Source organism: Athene noctua, chromosome 19 (genome assembly GCF_965140245.1).
Source record: "Athene noctua chromosome 19, bAthNoc1.hap1.1, whole genome shotgun sequence".
In the NCBI taxonomy this organism is placed as follows: domain Eukaryota; kingdom Metazoa; phylum Chordata; class Aves; order Strigiformes; family Strigidae; genus Athene; species Athene noctua.
In genome coordinates, this window is record NC_134055.1 from 8612262 (window position 1) to 8624721 (window position 12460).

A 12460-nucleotide genomic window follows, 5' to 3' on the forward strand; every position below is an offset into this window, starting at 1 on the left:
TAGTAAAAGCTCTTAGTGTAGATACTCACTGGATGGACTGTGGTATTATCCCTCATAAAACATCAGAAAACAAATGCTCTTCTCTCCAGTTCTTGGTGTTCTGGAGCTTGATTTGAGTAGGGTGGTAGGTTCTCCTCGCTTAGAATGAGACTTGTAACTGGCACTACTTGTAACCTGGCGGGTCAGCTACGCTACACCGAGTGGCTAGAAAACTGGATTCTGTTCGGGTAGACTGTAAAAGGGGCGAGATCAAGTTTTGTATGCATTCCTATACTTGTATAGTCTTAATCTGTACAAAAAAAAAGAAGTGTTCTTGCAGCATGTCTGGTAACCTTGTTACCTAACAGGTACTAACAGCCCTTTCCTTACAGCTTTACGTTGGCACCTCTTACCGTGCCCCTTTTGTAGCAGTGCAGTACTACTTTTCAAAACTGAGCTTGACCATGTCACCTTTTCTAAGGGGTGGGGGGAGGGGACAACAATTATTTGTCCACTACAGTTTGTCTCCAGCAGATAAATAATTGGCCTTTTAATGTCAAGACGGACTCCAGAGCCATCTTATGATAAAGGCAAACTGAGTGTTTGGAAGTTAATACTGCATTCCAGTGAACCAAGCCATTGGTGTCCTGTGCAACTGTGGGTGTAGAATTCTGCTGTCTACAGGATTCAAGTGTAACCATTTGTTAACTGTATTGAAGGTGTGTCCTTTATGAAGAAAGTGTTCCAAATTAAAAAAAGCTGCTGAAGTGTGTGCGCTTCTCTGGTCTTTCTCCTCTGCCTTCTGCCACAGGCCTCCCCCACCCACAGTCACCGTAGGGTAGGAGAAATCTCCCAGAATAACCCTGGAGAGCCTTCTGAAGGAAGCAGCAGTTCCCACACTCCTGAGCCGGCTGTGAAGCAGAACACTGTAACATACTTAATATAAAATACCGTCCCTGCACAGGGATAATAAATACCTGCACAGTCTCCTTCCCAGGAGAAAAGCAAAAAAACCACAAAAGTATTTTATTTCACAGTCCGTCTTTACAAAATAAGTAAAAGGCCTATTGTTCAACATACAAAAGTAAAATATACAAGGGGAAATACCAGGGAAAATTAAAGCTTGTCCAGCCCTTCAGTGCATATTCCTCAGCGTGGACATGTCAGAAGTTCACGTGGCTTTTGATGTCATTGATCTGTTTTACCATTTCCCTGATGTGTTCTCCCCTTCAAGAAAAATAAATCCAAGTCAGAAGGCTGCAAGTAATTTCTGCTTGAAACTAATCAAGAAGGAAAATGCATCATAAAGTAGAATGAGAGAATGGGAGCACTCCTGGAATTTTTGTTAATTATAGGCTGGCCTACAGCCTGCCAAGAGATCCTTGGGCAAAAAGCAGACTTAAAAGCAGGCCTAGTTTAACAGGAGCATGAGAGGGCCAGTGCTACGGTCCTGAGCTGGCCCATTTTATGCTGCAGACCATCTCAAGAAGCCCCAGCAGTGCCTCAGTCAGCCCCCCATGCAGCACAGAGGTTACATTACACCCCAGAAACTTGCACAGACTCGCTCATGTAAGTGCCAGGGCTGGAATTCTACAGGAGGGTCGAAGCTTTAACTTACTCTTCTTTCAGGACGGTTTGGATGCACTTGCTCTGGTAGGCACTGAGGGTGATGCTGGGTTTTCGGGGGCTGGTACCCTTTTCCATCTTTTTCTGCTGGTATTCTGTTTTCATTTTAACCTAGAAGTTGTGTACAAAAAGACAAGCCCAGTCAGTGCTGCTAGTGCCTGCTAAAGTGAAAGGTTGTTACAGTTGCAAACTGGGGTGTCATACCCGAATGAACTGATTCGGTTAAAATCTGCTTGCTTTTGCACTCTTCCTCCCACAATTGTAGAGAATGTTACTGCTAGGACTGAGGAAGGTGTGTGGACTTTTTCTTAGGGTTTGTTGCAGAGGTTCTGTCTCTGTTACTAACAAGGATCAGAAGTTATTTTAGTATGTTGTTGATAATTTAACAACAGTACAAAATTCTCTCCTGAAGGGCTGTTGTCCTATCGGCACTATTGTTAGGTGTGAGCGAGGTGTGAGCGAGGTGTTGCCAATAACCTACCAGCCAGGGAATGTGTTCTCTCACCTGTCTGATGGCATTGCTCAGGTGCTGCAGCTGGTCATCTATTGTCTGCAATTCCTTCTTCATATCCCTTTCACTGTCTGATAGAACAGGAAGCCGAGAGTGAAAACTCCGAAGCACTTTCTTCATCCTGGATGTACAAAGCAAGAAATGGTGCCGATTTAACTCCCCTATTAGACCAGTTATGCTGAGACCCCAACAGTCCTCCTGTCACTCTTGCTGAGGCTCAGGGGCTCAAGATTTGACTCTTCTCTTTCAGCCAGTCTCACACAGCATTTCTAAAGGGCAAGCTGACTCGGTCTGGACGTGAAGTAATACTGAAAAGTCACCACTGAGCCCCAGCAAAGAGAATTTTGGAAGCCCAGTCTTCTAACAAACCAGTGTGGCACTTTCTGCCCACTCTATTCTACCACAGGTGCAAACTTCTATTTAACAGCAGGTGATTGCTGCTGATGAAACAGCATAGTCTGCACTCACCTGTTCATAATATCTTCTTGTTTCTCTTTGGCTTCTTCATACTTGTCAGCCAAGCGCTCAGCCATTTCCCGCAAACTTTTCCTTTATGCAAGTGAGAAATACTTATTTACTTTCTATTTACGTGCAAGGCAAGCCTATGTGAAAACAGGACAAGGAGCCTGAAAGAACAAGCTCGAGCAGGGAGTGAACCTACATGCTTAATTATAGCTGGAAACACACTCACTTGTTTCACACCAGACCCTGTACAAAGTACTTTTTGCACAAGGTGCACCATTTCTGATGATACATTTGACAAAAGCAGACAGATTATACTCGCCTCTCCTCTCGACAGTAATTAAGATCTTCCAATTGTTTCTTTTTCTGTCCCCACAGCAGCTTCACTCTTAAAATAAATACATACATAAAATCAAACCACCTGCAACAGCAACCCAGTTGAATCAGGATTTACATCACAGAAAATATGTGATAGAAGTGATTAATGCTCCTGGGAGTATGAAGAACTAAAGACACTGAAAAATGGGCAGTGGTGAGAACAAACTCTTCCATTCTAACTTTATAATATAAATAAATAACTATGATTTGAAGAAGCAGACACTTCATGCCATTTTCCTTTGTCAGGAAGGGTTCAAGGCCAGGTTGGACGGGGCTCTGAGCAACCTGGGCTAGTGGAAGGTGTCCCTGCCCATGGCAGGGGGTGGGAACTGGATGAGCTTTAAGGTCCCTTCCAACCCAAACCAGTCTGTGATTATTGTTGAGGTCAGAGGATTTCCTGACACACACAGGCACAGACAGACTGACACCAGCAAAAGGGAAGTATTTTTTGTGTGTGTTTACTCTTTTTTTTTCTTTCCTCTACGAGTCACTATAGAGATCAAGTATTATGCTCACCCCTGCTTTCCCTGCTAACTCAGTTTTCAGTTCTGGTGTTCCATTAGTCTGACACAAGTACATTTTACTCATTTACAAGGGTTAGTCCAGCAGATGAGGTTTAGTGCTTGGAACTTGGTGCTGTTGTTTCACAGAGACGTTGTACAGCACATATTTATGAGGGTTTTGTATTACCTCTGCTGAATTTCCTCTTTTGCCAGATCTTGTTTCAGTATGTATTCCTCTCTGAACACTTGAGTGGCTCTGCTAAGAAGCTGAAGGCATTCTTCAGGGGGAGGAGCAGCATCTTTATCAGCAGACCTTAAAAACACGAGGCAAGTTTTTGCAGTCTTAATCTAACACGTCCCTTTAGAAGGCTAAACAACTTACAATAAATACTGTATAATACTATAAAATATGGGGCTCAGCGATGGAAGTGAGGGACTATAATTAAATCTCTTTGCTGTAACTCATTTTTCTTCTATGAGGAAATCCCACAGTATCTTAAGATACTCAACTCAAAGCCCAAGGGACAAGCAATGAGCAACCTAATCAGCTGAGGTCAGCCCTGCTTCAAGCAGGGGACTGGAGCAAGATGCTCCCCCTCGCACCCTACATCTGCTGAACACACAGTATTCCCCAGAGTCTTCCCTCTTCAGCAGGTCCCCTGGGAAAACATATTTACTTACTTCAAAAGCAAGGGATTGGCAGAACTGCGCTGCAGGATGCTTCTGATGTGCTTCTCAAATGAATGCTGAGACTCGGCCAGGATACGGAGAGGGGAAACAGCACCACCTTTGTCTTCTCTGGTACACAGCAGGGGTGGGGATGCAGGATGGACTGTACTTCTACCAAAGAACATCGAATTGGAGAACACAGTTTAAATCAGAAAAAAATAAACTATGTCAGAGTTTAAATGGTAGTTAAAGAGAGGAACTCATCCACTGTGGAATTAATGTATTAGAGCAGTAAATCAGAAGTGTTCTAAATCAAAATATTTCAATTATGTGGTAAATCCAGCTCTAGACAAGGTTGAGCTCACATCTTTCTGTTGGCCACAGCAACTAGCAGCATCTCTTTACTTAAGAGGAAGAAAGTTCCATCACAAGGCAAGCAAGTGCTTGAACAGCACGCTGACCAGCTTTTCAAAGCAGCCTGCCAGGTCACTGCCCACCTATGTAACTTCACATAATGGGGTTTAAAAGAGCTGGAAGAAAAACCTATTTAAGAACATTGCAGAAAGGTTTTTTTTTAAAAAAAAAAAAAAAAAAAGTCTGTAAGAAAACCTGCCATTAATATTAACTCTTCTGAAGGCACCTGTCATACATTAAACAGTGTTCTTGACAATAAACTGAAAACAATGCCCCCCCCCGGGTGTTCACTTAATTGTGCAAATGCAAATCTACCACACTGGTCTCTATCTTTCCTATCACCCCCAAACAAAGTAAAATTGCTTGGGAAATGCATACTAAAACCCCACTACTTTAAAGCACTTAAAGAACCCACACTTCTTTTTTTTCCCTGTTCATGCAAACATAACCTTGGAGCCCATTAAGAATCTCTGTACTACTGTCTGTAAACAAGTCTTCGATTTGAAGATTCATCATTAGAAAAATGAAGAAAAAACCCCAATACCATTAAGAACCTTTTGATGTGACTCTTGTCCTAATATTCATTAAAAGTGATACAGGTTAATTATTTCCCCTACAAACACCTTATTGGCAGTAAAGAACTACTATAATAAGACTTAAATGCTCAGCCAGAGGGTGTGCAGAAAGCAAACCTCATTGTGTGTCTTAGGTGCAGAAGTTTGGGGTGAAAGGATCAAAACAGTAATAACAAAATAAAAATAGCCTGAGATCCTTTTCATGCAACAGACACGGATTTCAAACCAATTAAGAACCACACACAAGAGAGGCCTTGTAATACACTCGTAGGTGTTTGTGATGCAGATCATTGTGGACCCCAGGATGTCAGAAATGATCCAGAATCCTCTAATGGGAGCAGGTTGCCTGAAGGGAAGAAAACACAGGAATTACATGGTCAAAATTTGCTGCTGAAGTTGTGCAAGTTCACTCTTCTGGAAAAGCTCCAGCTGTAGCAATCGGCCTGAGCCAGACACCATTCGCTAAGAACCACCCCCCGAACGAGTCCTGCAGGGTGACTGTTCTCAGCCCACGCTCCGTCTGGCACTCAGGTGTGCCGGGACAGACTCACAAGTGCTCACGCAGCTCCGCTGGGAACAGCAGCAAATGCCAGCAGTGACCCAGGGAACGTTACCTGCTCCTAGTGCAAGGCACAGACTGGCCCAGGAGAGAACACGGGGGCTCCCACCTGCCACCCTCTGCACCCAGATGCCCTCTCCCCACTGGAGAGTCACCGTCTGCGCCAGCTTCAGCAGCCCTTTACATTAAACATTTTTTTCTATATTTTCATAGTGTTTAATATATAGCAGTCTCTAGATATGGCTAGGTTTTATACAAGTGGGAAAATAAAGCAGGTAACAATATATTACACTGCCCAGCAAATGATACCTCTTAAGCCTGACTAAGCTCAAAAAATCAGATGTTCTTTCGAGGCATTGTCTGATCCTTAACACGTGGATAAAAAGGGACATGTCAGCATTCAAAACTCTCCGCCAAATCAAGTCTAAGATTTGTCTGAGGTCAAGTAAGTGGAAGTGAAGATTTCTGCTGGTTTGATAGACCATTTTCAGACAGTAACACAGGAATTTAAGCTTCCTTCCCTAACTGTGCATTAAGAATCCTAATGCACATAACTGCGTGTTTGTATTATTTGAATTCTTTTGAGCTGACATCGTTATTTTTAACTGATAAGTTAAAAGAATGCAGCAAAAGAGGGCAAATTATAAATATTTTCCATAGCAGCTCACTGATTTGGAAGCAATAGAAAGGGTTTGGTTTTTACCTGGATGGCAAAGGTTTTGTACAAAGAATATGTTCCACAAAGCACTTCTGTTCTGCTCCCAACTCTTGCAAACTGTCCTTGTCTTCTTCATCTACAAAGAGATTGTCAGAATGCATCAGGTCCACTCTGCAGGGTAAGGGATTCTCAGTATTACCCCCATCCACCAACTTGTTTCCAGCAAAACGCAGGTGCTCAGCCAGCACGCTCTTCCCTCTCCGCGCAAGAGTCTCACCACTCACCTGAGCCCAGGAATTTGTGCAGTTTATTGATCCATGTCAGCCCCACGCTATGGACACCAGCTTCGTGTGTGCAGTGGTATCTAGAGGGACATTTCGGATCTGAAATTTAAACAGCAAATGTAGGAGAAGGCACTGGACTGAGAAAAACTCATCCTTCAAACCTGCACTTTTGAACATGTGTATCAACTTATTGTCCAGTCAGCACTAACATCGTGTTGCAACTTGTCCCCATCCAAACACTGAGGTAGATGCATTGGCCACATTATTAGTTCAGCATGAAATTAAACTATGCTTGAAATACCTGATGAATTATTTTGAACTATTCCTCTCACACCACATCTGTATCAATCCACTAGATTTTAAAGGGAAGATCAGTTAAAGCCAGCAGACCAGCATTCTGACAAGCTTCTTGTTCAGAAAGACCCAAACACTTTGTCCAACCTGACCTGCTACCCCACAGCTACACCAGACAGTCTAGTAAGCAGATCCCAATTCTTCCCTCAGGATCACCATCCCCACAGCACTTGCTTACAGACTTAGCTCATCACAAATTCAACAATTTCTACTTCATAATCCACAGCTGAAAGAATCTAGTATTGTGTGACCATATGTAACCTGCCCTTGAGTGAAGCACCTCCCAAGCTGGCTCCTTCCACACATCAGGCAAATCTTACTCTAATACCACCGTTTGTTTGACACTGTGAGAGACGAGAAACCAGGCCTGTGAGAAACTAAGACAAACAGCCTGGGAAAGCAAAAGTTGAGGCTGATCGAAGAAATGCCTCAAACACTCGCAAGACAAAACTCTGAGTCCCTGGGTGCATCCTGTGGAGGCCGAAGCTGATAACGCTGCCCCATGCAGCTGGGGGAGGGAGCCCTGTGGGGACAGGACGGCTCTGCCCTGGGGCACCTGGGCAAATTTCAAGGGCCATGTGTCCAGTGAATGAACTTTGCTTCATTATCCACGAAATGCATATTAAAGTTAACACCCCTCAATATGCTAATGAGGGCTGTCATGATCATGCTAATGACATCATCCCATGAAACGCCTTACCCCTCCCCCTACATGGGATACATAGCTATGTGGGTCGACCTAGGGGACGGACCCAAGGAAAGTGGGTATAAATCAAAGGGGAGAAGAAAGGGCTCTCTCTTTCTCTGACCCCCTCTCCCTGTTCCCTCCCCTGCCGTCTGGAGAGAGCAGTGAAGCAAAGAAGACAGATGCCAGCAAAAAAGATGGCCGTCTCCTGGAACCCTCGCCGGCGGGATCAGCGCAGGAACCCAGAGCGGTGATCTGTATTCCCCCATTCCCTCTATCTCCCTCTTTTCCTTTTTCTATTAAGAAATGCAAGGCATATTATATTGCTCGCCACAACCTGCTCTGTACTTAGCCAATTATCGTGTGTTCAATTAGTACATTGTAGGTAGTTAATAAATGCTTGAACTTGGAGACTTGTTGTCTGCTCCAATTGGGGATTTGCGAATCTGAGTCACGTGTCCCCTCATCTGAGCGGGACGTGACAGACACCAATAATTTGTAAATAGCTTGGTCCTAAATGCATGAAATAAAGCAAGTAGAAGCCAACAACCTGAATGACAGCCCTACCTTTATGCAGTTTGATTGGGCAGGAGAAATAGGACTCCGAAGGGTCTTCTTCATCCCTTGATGCCAGTTTCAGTGCAAGTTCCAGCTCAACACATTCAAACACATACAGCGAAGGAGTAAGATCAGATCTTGGGTCCCATGACTTTTCTGACTGTAAAGAGCATAGAATTCTTCTGTGAGACATCATTTAAAGAGAAATACCAACATAATCATCAACAAAGTTAGGTTATATAGGCAGTATTAATAAAGTCAGGGAAAGTAGATCAAGTCCCTTCTTTTTTTTAGTTAAAAAAATTTATCTCAGAAACAGGGTTTCTTCTAAGAAGATCCTCTTTAAAATACTTCATAGCAAGTTTGATCAAAAACTGATCTACTGTCAGGATACACAGAACTGACATTTAAAATAAAATCATCAGAGAATCACAGGGACTGACTGGAATAGGAGGAAGACTCGCTACCTCATTATAAAAGAATGCAGCTTTGGCACTTGGCACTCACTTCCAGGCATCCTGCCACCTTGCCACCAGGAACTGTGACTAAAGAAACAAAAACGCGTATAGAAAAAAAACCAAGACACGGTTGGTACCTGCTCATCATCCTCCTCTCCATCCAGTACCACGCAGTGATAAAGCATTCCCGACTCGGTGGCGATCACCAGGATGTTTGGAACACAAGGCAGGCAAAGCACAGCACAGGCGTCATAGCCGTAGTTATCTTCTGCAGCAGGGTGCATGGGCAGAGGGCCGAGCAGCTTGTCAAGAATTCCAGTGCTGCAATAAAGAAGATGTGTTCACAACACAAGGTGTGGAAGGAGTTCCCCATGGTTGCCTGAGTGAGTTTGCTGCACAGTAACTACAAAATAAGGATGATTTAAAAAAAAAAAAAAACAACCAACCCAATGGTTTGGAGTTCTGTCTAATTTCTGTTAGAGATCAGCAACCCAGACTTGTGTGGATTAAGAGCCTGATCTACACCTACCTGGTGGAGATCTCAGAGAAGAAACTGGAGCTCAGCAATAAAATTTTATGCTTTGAAAGCAACCAAGCTACATGGCAAGAAATTCAAAAGGAAACATTTTCATACAACACAAAGTACTCATGGAAAACTCAAGTTAACTATCTATCACTTCATTGGTTTCTTGCCTAATAAAGCACTTTGTAAGCAGCATTTTGTGACATGGCACTTCTCTAGATAGAACTTTTGAAGGACTAAGCCCATGTCATTGCCTACAGACAGATCTGCTCAATGCTGCATCATTTCCTATGCAAACAGTGCTGTTTTTAACCTAAATACCACGTTTTAATATTCAGCTACACGAGATCCAACTTTTAAGTTTTCCGCCACCTTCTCAGTTTTTTGAAGCAATTTTTCTTTGTGTTGTGTTTATATTCTTGATTCATATTCTTGACTTTTCATTACAAGAACATGCCTGCAAACCCTCTATGATCTTAAAATATTTCTTCTCCTAAGATGCCACGGGCTCCTTCAGCCTCATCCAAAGCTAAGGATATCTGTGCTGTGAACCGACAGCCTTGAAATACACTTTAACAGCCTCAGACCCACTGATCTTTTAACAGTCCAGCATCTTCAAAGGTATCTGATGGCAAATAATGGACAGTGGATTCTCAGCAGTGGAAACTTCACCCTTAACGGCTGGATGAAAAAGTATGGCACACTATTCTTGTATTTCTGCCACAAAGAAATAAAAGAAGCTGCAGTACAATAAAATTCTGCCCAGGCTCCATTACAGAGAGTCCCAGCAAACTGAGAGGTGGCTTTCCAATCCTAACGTTGTACAAACACACAAGCACCCCACAAAACCTAAGGACAAATGTGATCCTACCTCTGCAGCAGGCTGATATATGTGAGGAATGTCTCTCCATTTTCATACAAAATGTAAAGTGGATAGGCCAACACTTCTTCGCTCCGTCGCTGGCCAAGAACGTTCTCTGGGACTGGCACTAACAGGCCAAAGTCGAAAGCCACCGCAGTCTCCCCCAGTGATGCTGTATATGCTCTCCTGGAGACAAGTCAGAACAAGACCCGAGTCAGCAGGGACTGGGAGAACACGAGCATTTAACCAGGTTTGTCGGTATGTGCTGACGAATCACTGCTAACACCTGTCCATCAGGCCGTTGACATATGCCATTTTCAGCAGCAAAAGCATGCAAGTAACACCCTTCTTATGGTACCTCACCCACCAGCCAGCCCAGTTTCCCAGGATGAAAGAGGAGGGTGTACTGGTATTTCCCAAGTAGTACATCAGTCTGTGATCTGACTAGGAAAGACCCTCAAGTTTTTTCTTTCCAACAAGGACAGGAGGGAAATAAAAAGATCATCTATTTTCTGCATCCCCCACTCAAAAAGCCCTTCTTAACCCCATCTTAAAGACAAATGACTGCTCTGACAAACACTTAACTGTACACTTTGTTACCACTTTCTTTTAGAAGAATGGGAAAAAGAGAAAAAAAAAAAAAAAAACATGCAGTTATTGTGCTAGGAAGAAGTCCTAGCACTGAAGAAGTCCATGAAAAAAATCACGTCAGATTTTCAGGTAGATTTATCACTTATTCATTAAAAACACTACTGAGAATACAGAGCTTATTCTGTCAAAAGCATTTCAAAATACAAGAAGCCACACAAACCCTTTTCTGATTGTAAGAGTCTCCTCCTCAGTGTCTGAAAGAGCAATCACTTTGACGGGTGTCTGAGGTACCTTCAGACTGTAAAACCTAAAGGAAAGAAACAGCAGCAACGTTCATTCAGCTGGCAGTGTTGCATAAGTCCCTGCTGATGCAGGAACATGAGTTGGTTATCGCTCTAAAATTTCTACCATCCTGTTTTTTATTGGTAATCCTGGTAAGAATGGCAATATCTAGTGAAAAATCAGACTGGCTATGACAAAAAAAATACTACGATAATCAACTACAAACAGGTTTTACCTGATAGTGTTATCTGAAGTTAAGAGCACAATATGGGGCTCTACTGTCTCACAGGGATACCAGGCAGCATGCTTTAAAGTCAGAGATGTTGAGCTTGTGAAGAACCTTTCCGCGATAGGAACAGTGCTGAAATACAGAGCAGAAATACGCACTGTTACGAGAAACACAGGAATTACTTCTAAAGGGATGTGGGGGCAAGAGGAGCTAGAGACTCAATTAAAGGGTTTCAAAGTCATTATTCAAAGCCACACCGTATTATTCGTAAAGCTGGAGGGACCGCTTTAACTTGAAGCCCTTTGTGATTTCCATCTGGACACTTTTAGCTACCACAGCTAACAGACCCCAGAAAGGCTAGAGAATACTACAGAGAAGCACCTTGCTCTTCAGCATTTACAGCAAGTTTAGAAGTTCATCTATTTGGGTCACTTGACAATCAGCAAGTCCTTGAGCCAAAATAACTTCATTTGTGATTGTCCCTACAACCCCAATGCAACCAACGCCTTCCACATCTGCTTGGCACCAAGAGAGGAGGAGAGGCTATGAGGAACAACAGCAGGACAAGGATGTTTTTAACCGCCTGAGGTCTCACCCACCTACAGTTCACCGTGGATTTCCCACCTTCGAACTCCGAATTCTTCCCCCAACGTTTAGGCAGCTCCAGCACCATGAGCCCCTTCGTACCGATGAGCGCCACGTGATGCTGCATGGGGCTTAACAGCATCTGATAAACCTCAAAAAGGGGTGGGTTTATGCACATAAGGGTCTGAAAACACAAATATTACAGTTAGGTACAAGCCATCAAAAGTGCTTCCAGAAGCATGACACATCTTTGCTTCGGACGGCGGTTTATACAGCGGCCACAAGGCGCAGAACGAGGCGATAAGGTGCCTCAAGCACACAGCCCAGGGGTTTCACTGGGGGAAGACCCACCGACGGCGGGCAGGAGGGTGAGCGCCCGGCCCCTCTCCCTCCCCATGCCGGGCCCCTCACCCCCGCCCGCCGGCCCTCACAGCCCCCCCCTCAGCGCAAGGCCCCACCTGGTATCGGCCGAGCCCCGCGGAGTCGGGCCCGCCGAGGCGGTGGAGGCCGATGGTGTGGAGGGCGCTGCACTCGCCATCCCAGAGGAAGAGGTCGCCGTCGAGGCCGAAGAGGAGGTTGCGGATGAGCGGCGGCCGGGCGGCGGAGCCGGGGGCGCGCTCCCGGAGCCGGCTCAGCACGGCGTGCTGCGGCAGGGCCGCCCGCCACTGCTCCGCCGCGCCCCACTCGGCCGCCATGGCCGCCGCCGCGCGACCCC

At 44.5% G+C, this 12460-nt stretch overlaps 1 protein-coding gene across 2 annotated transcripts; it reads right to left on the reverse strand.

Annotated features, from left to right (window-relative positions):
• Positions 1-969: 969 nt before the first annotated feature.
• NUP88 (nucleoporin 88) lies at positions 970-12460 on the reverse strand. Of its 2 annotated transcripts, none has more exons than XM_074922981.1 (17): positions 12204-12460; positions 11760-11929; positions 11167-11292; positions 10870-10956; positions 10068-10244; positions 8811-8994; positions 8225-8375; positions 6619-6717; positions 6380-6470; positions 5362-5463; positions 4141-4299; positions 3647-3772; positions 2901-2966; positions 2585-2665; positions 2111-2237; positions 1598-1716; positions 970-1206 (listed from the first exon to the last, which is right to left on the reverse strand). In XM_074922981.1, exons 1-17 carry the CDS (start codon positions 12438-12440, stop codon positions 1143-1145), a joined length of 2166 nt encoding a protein of 721 aa, XP_074779082.1. In that variant the 5' UTR covers positions 12441-12460; the 3' UTR covers positions 970-1142. The 2 variants fall into 2 exon arrangements, with proteins under 2 accessions (XP_074779082.1, XP_074779083.1); XM_074922982.1 differs by having other exon boundaries at positions 8802-8994.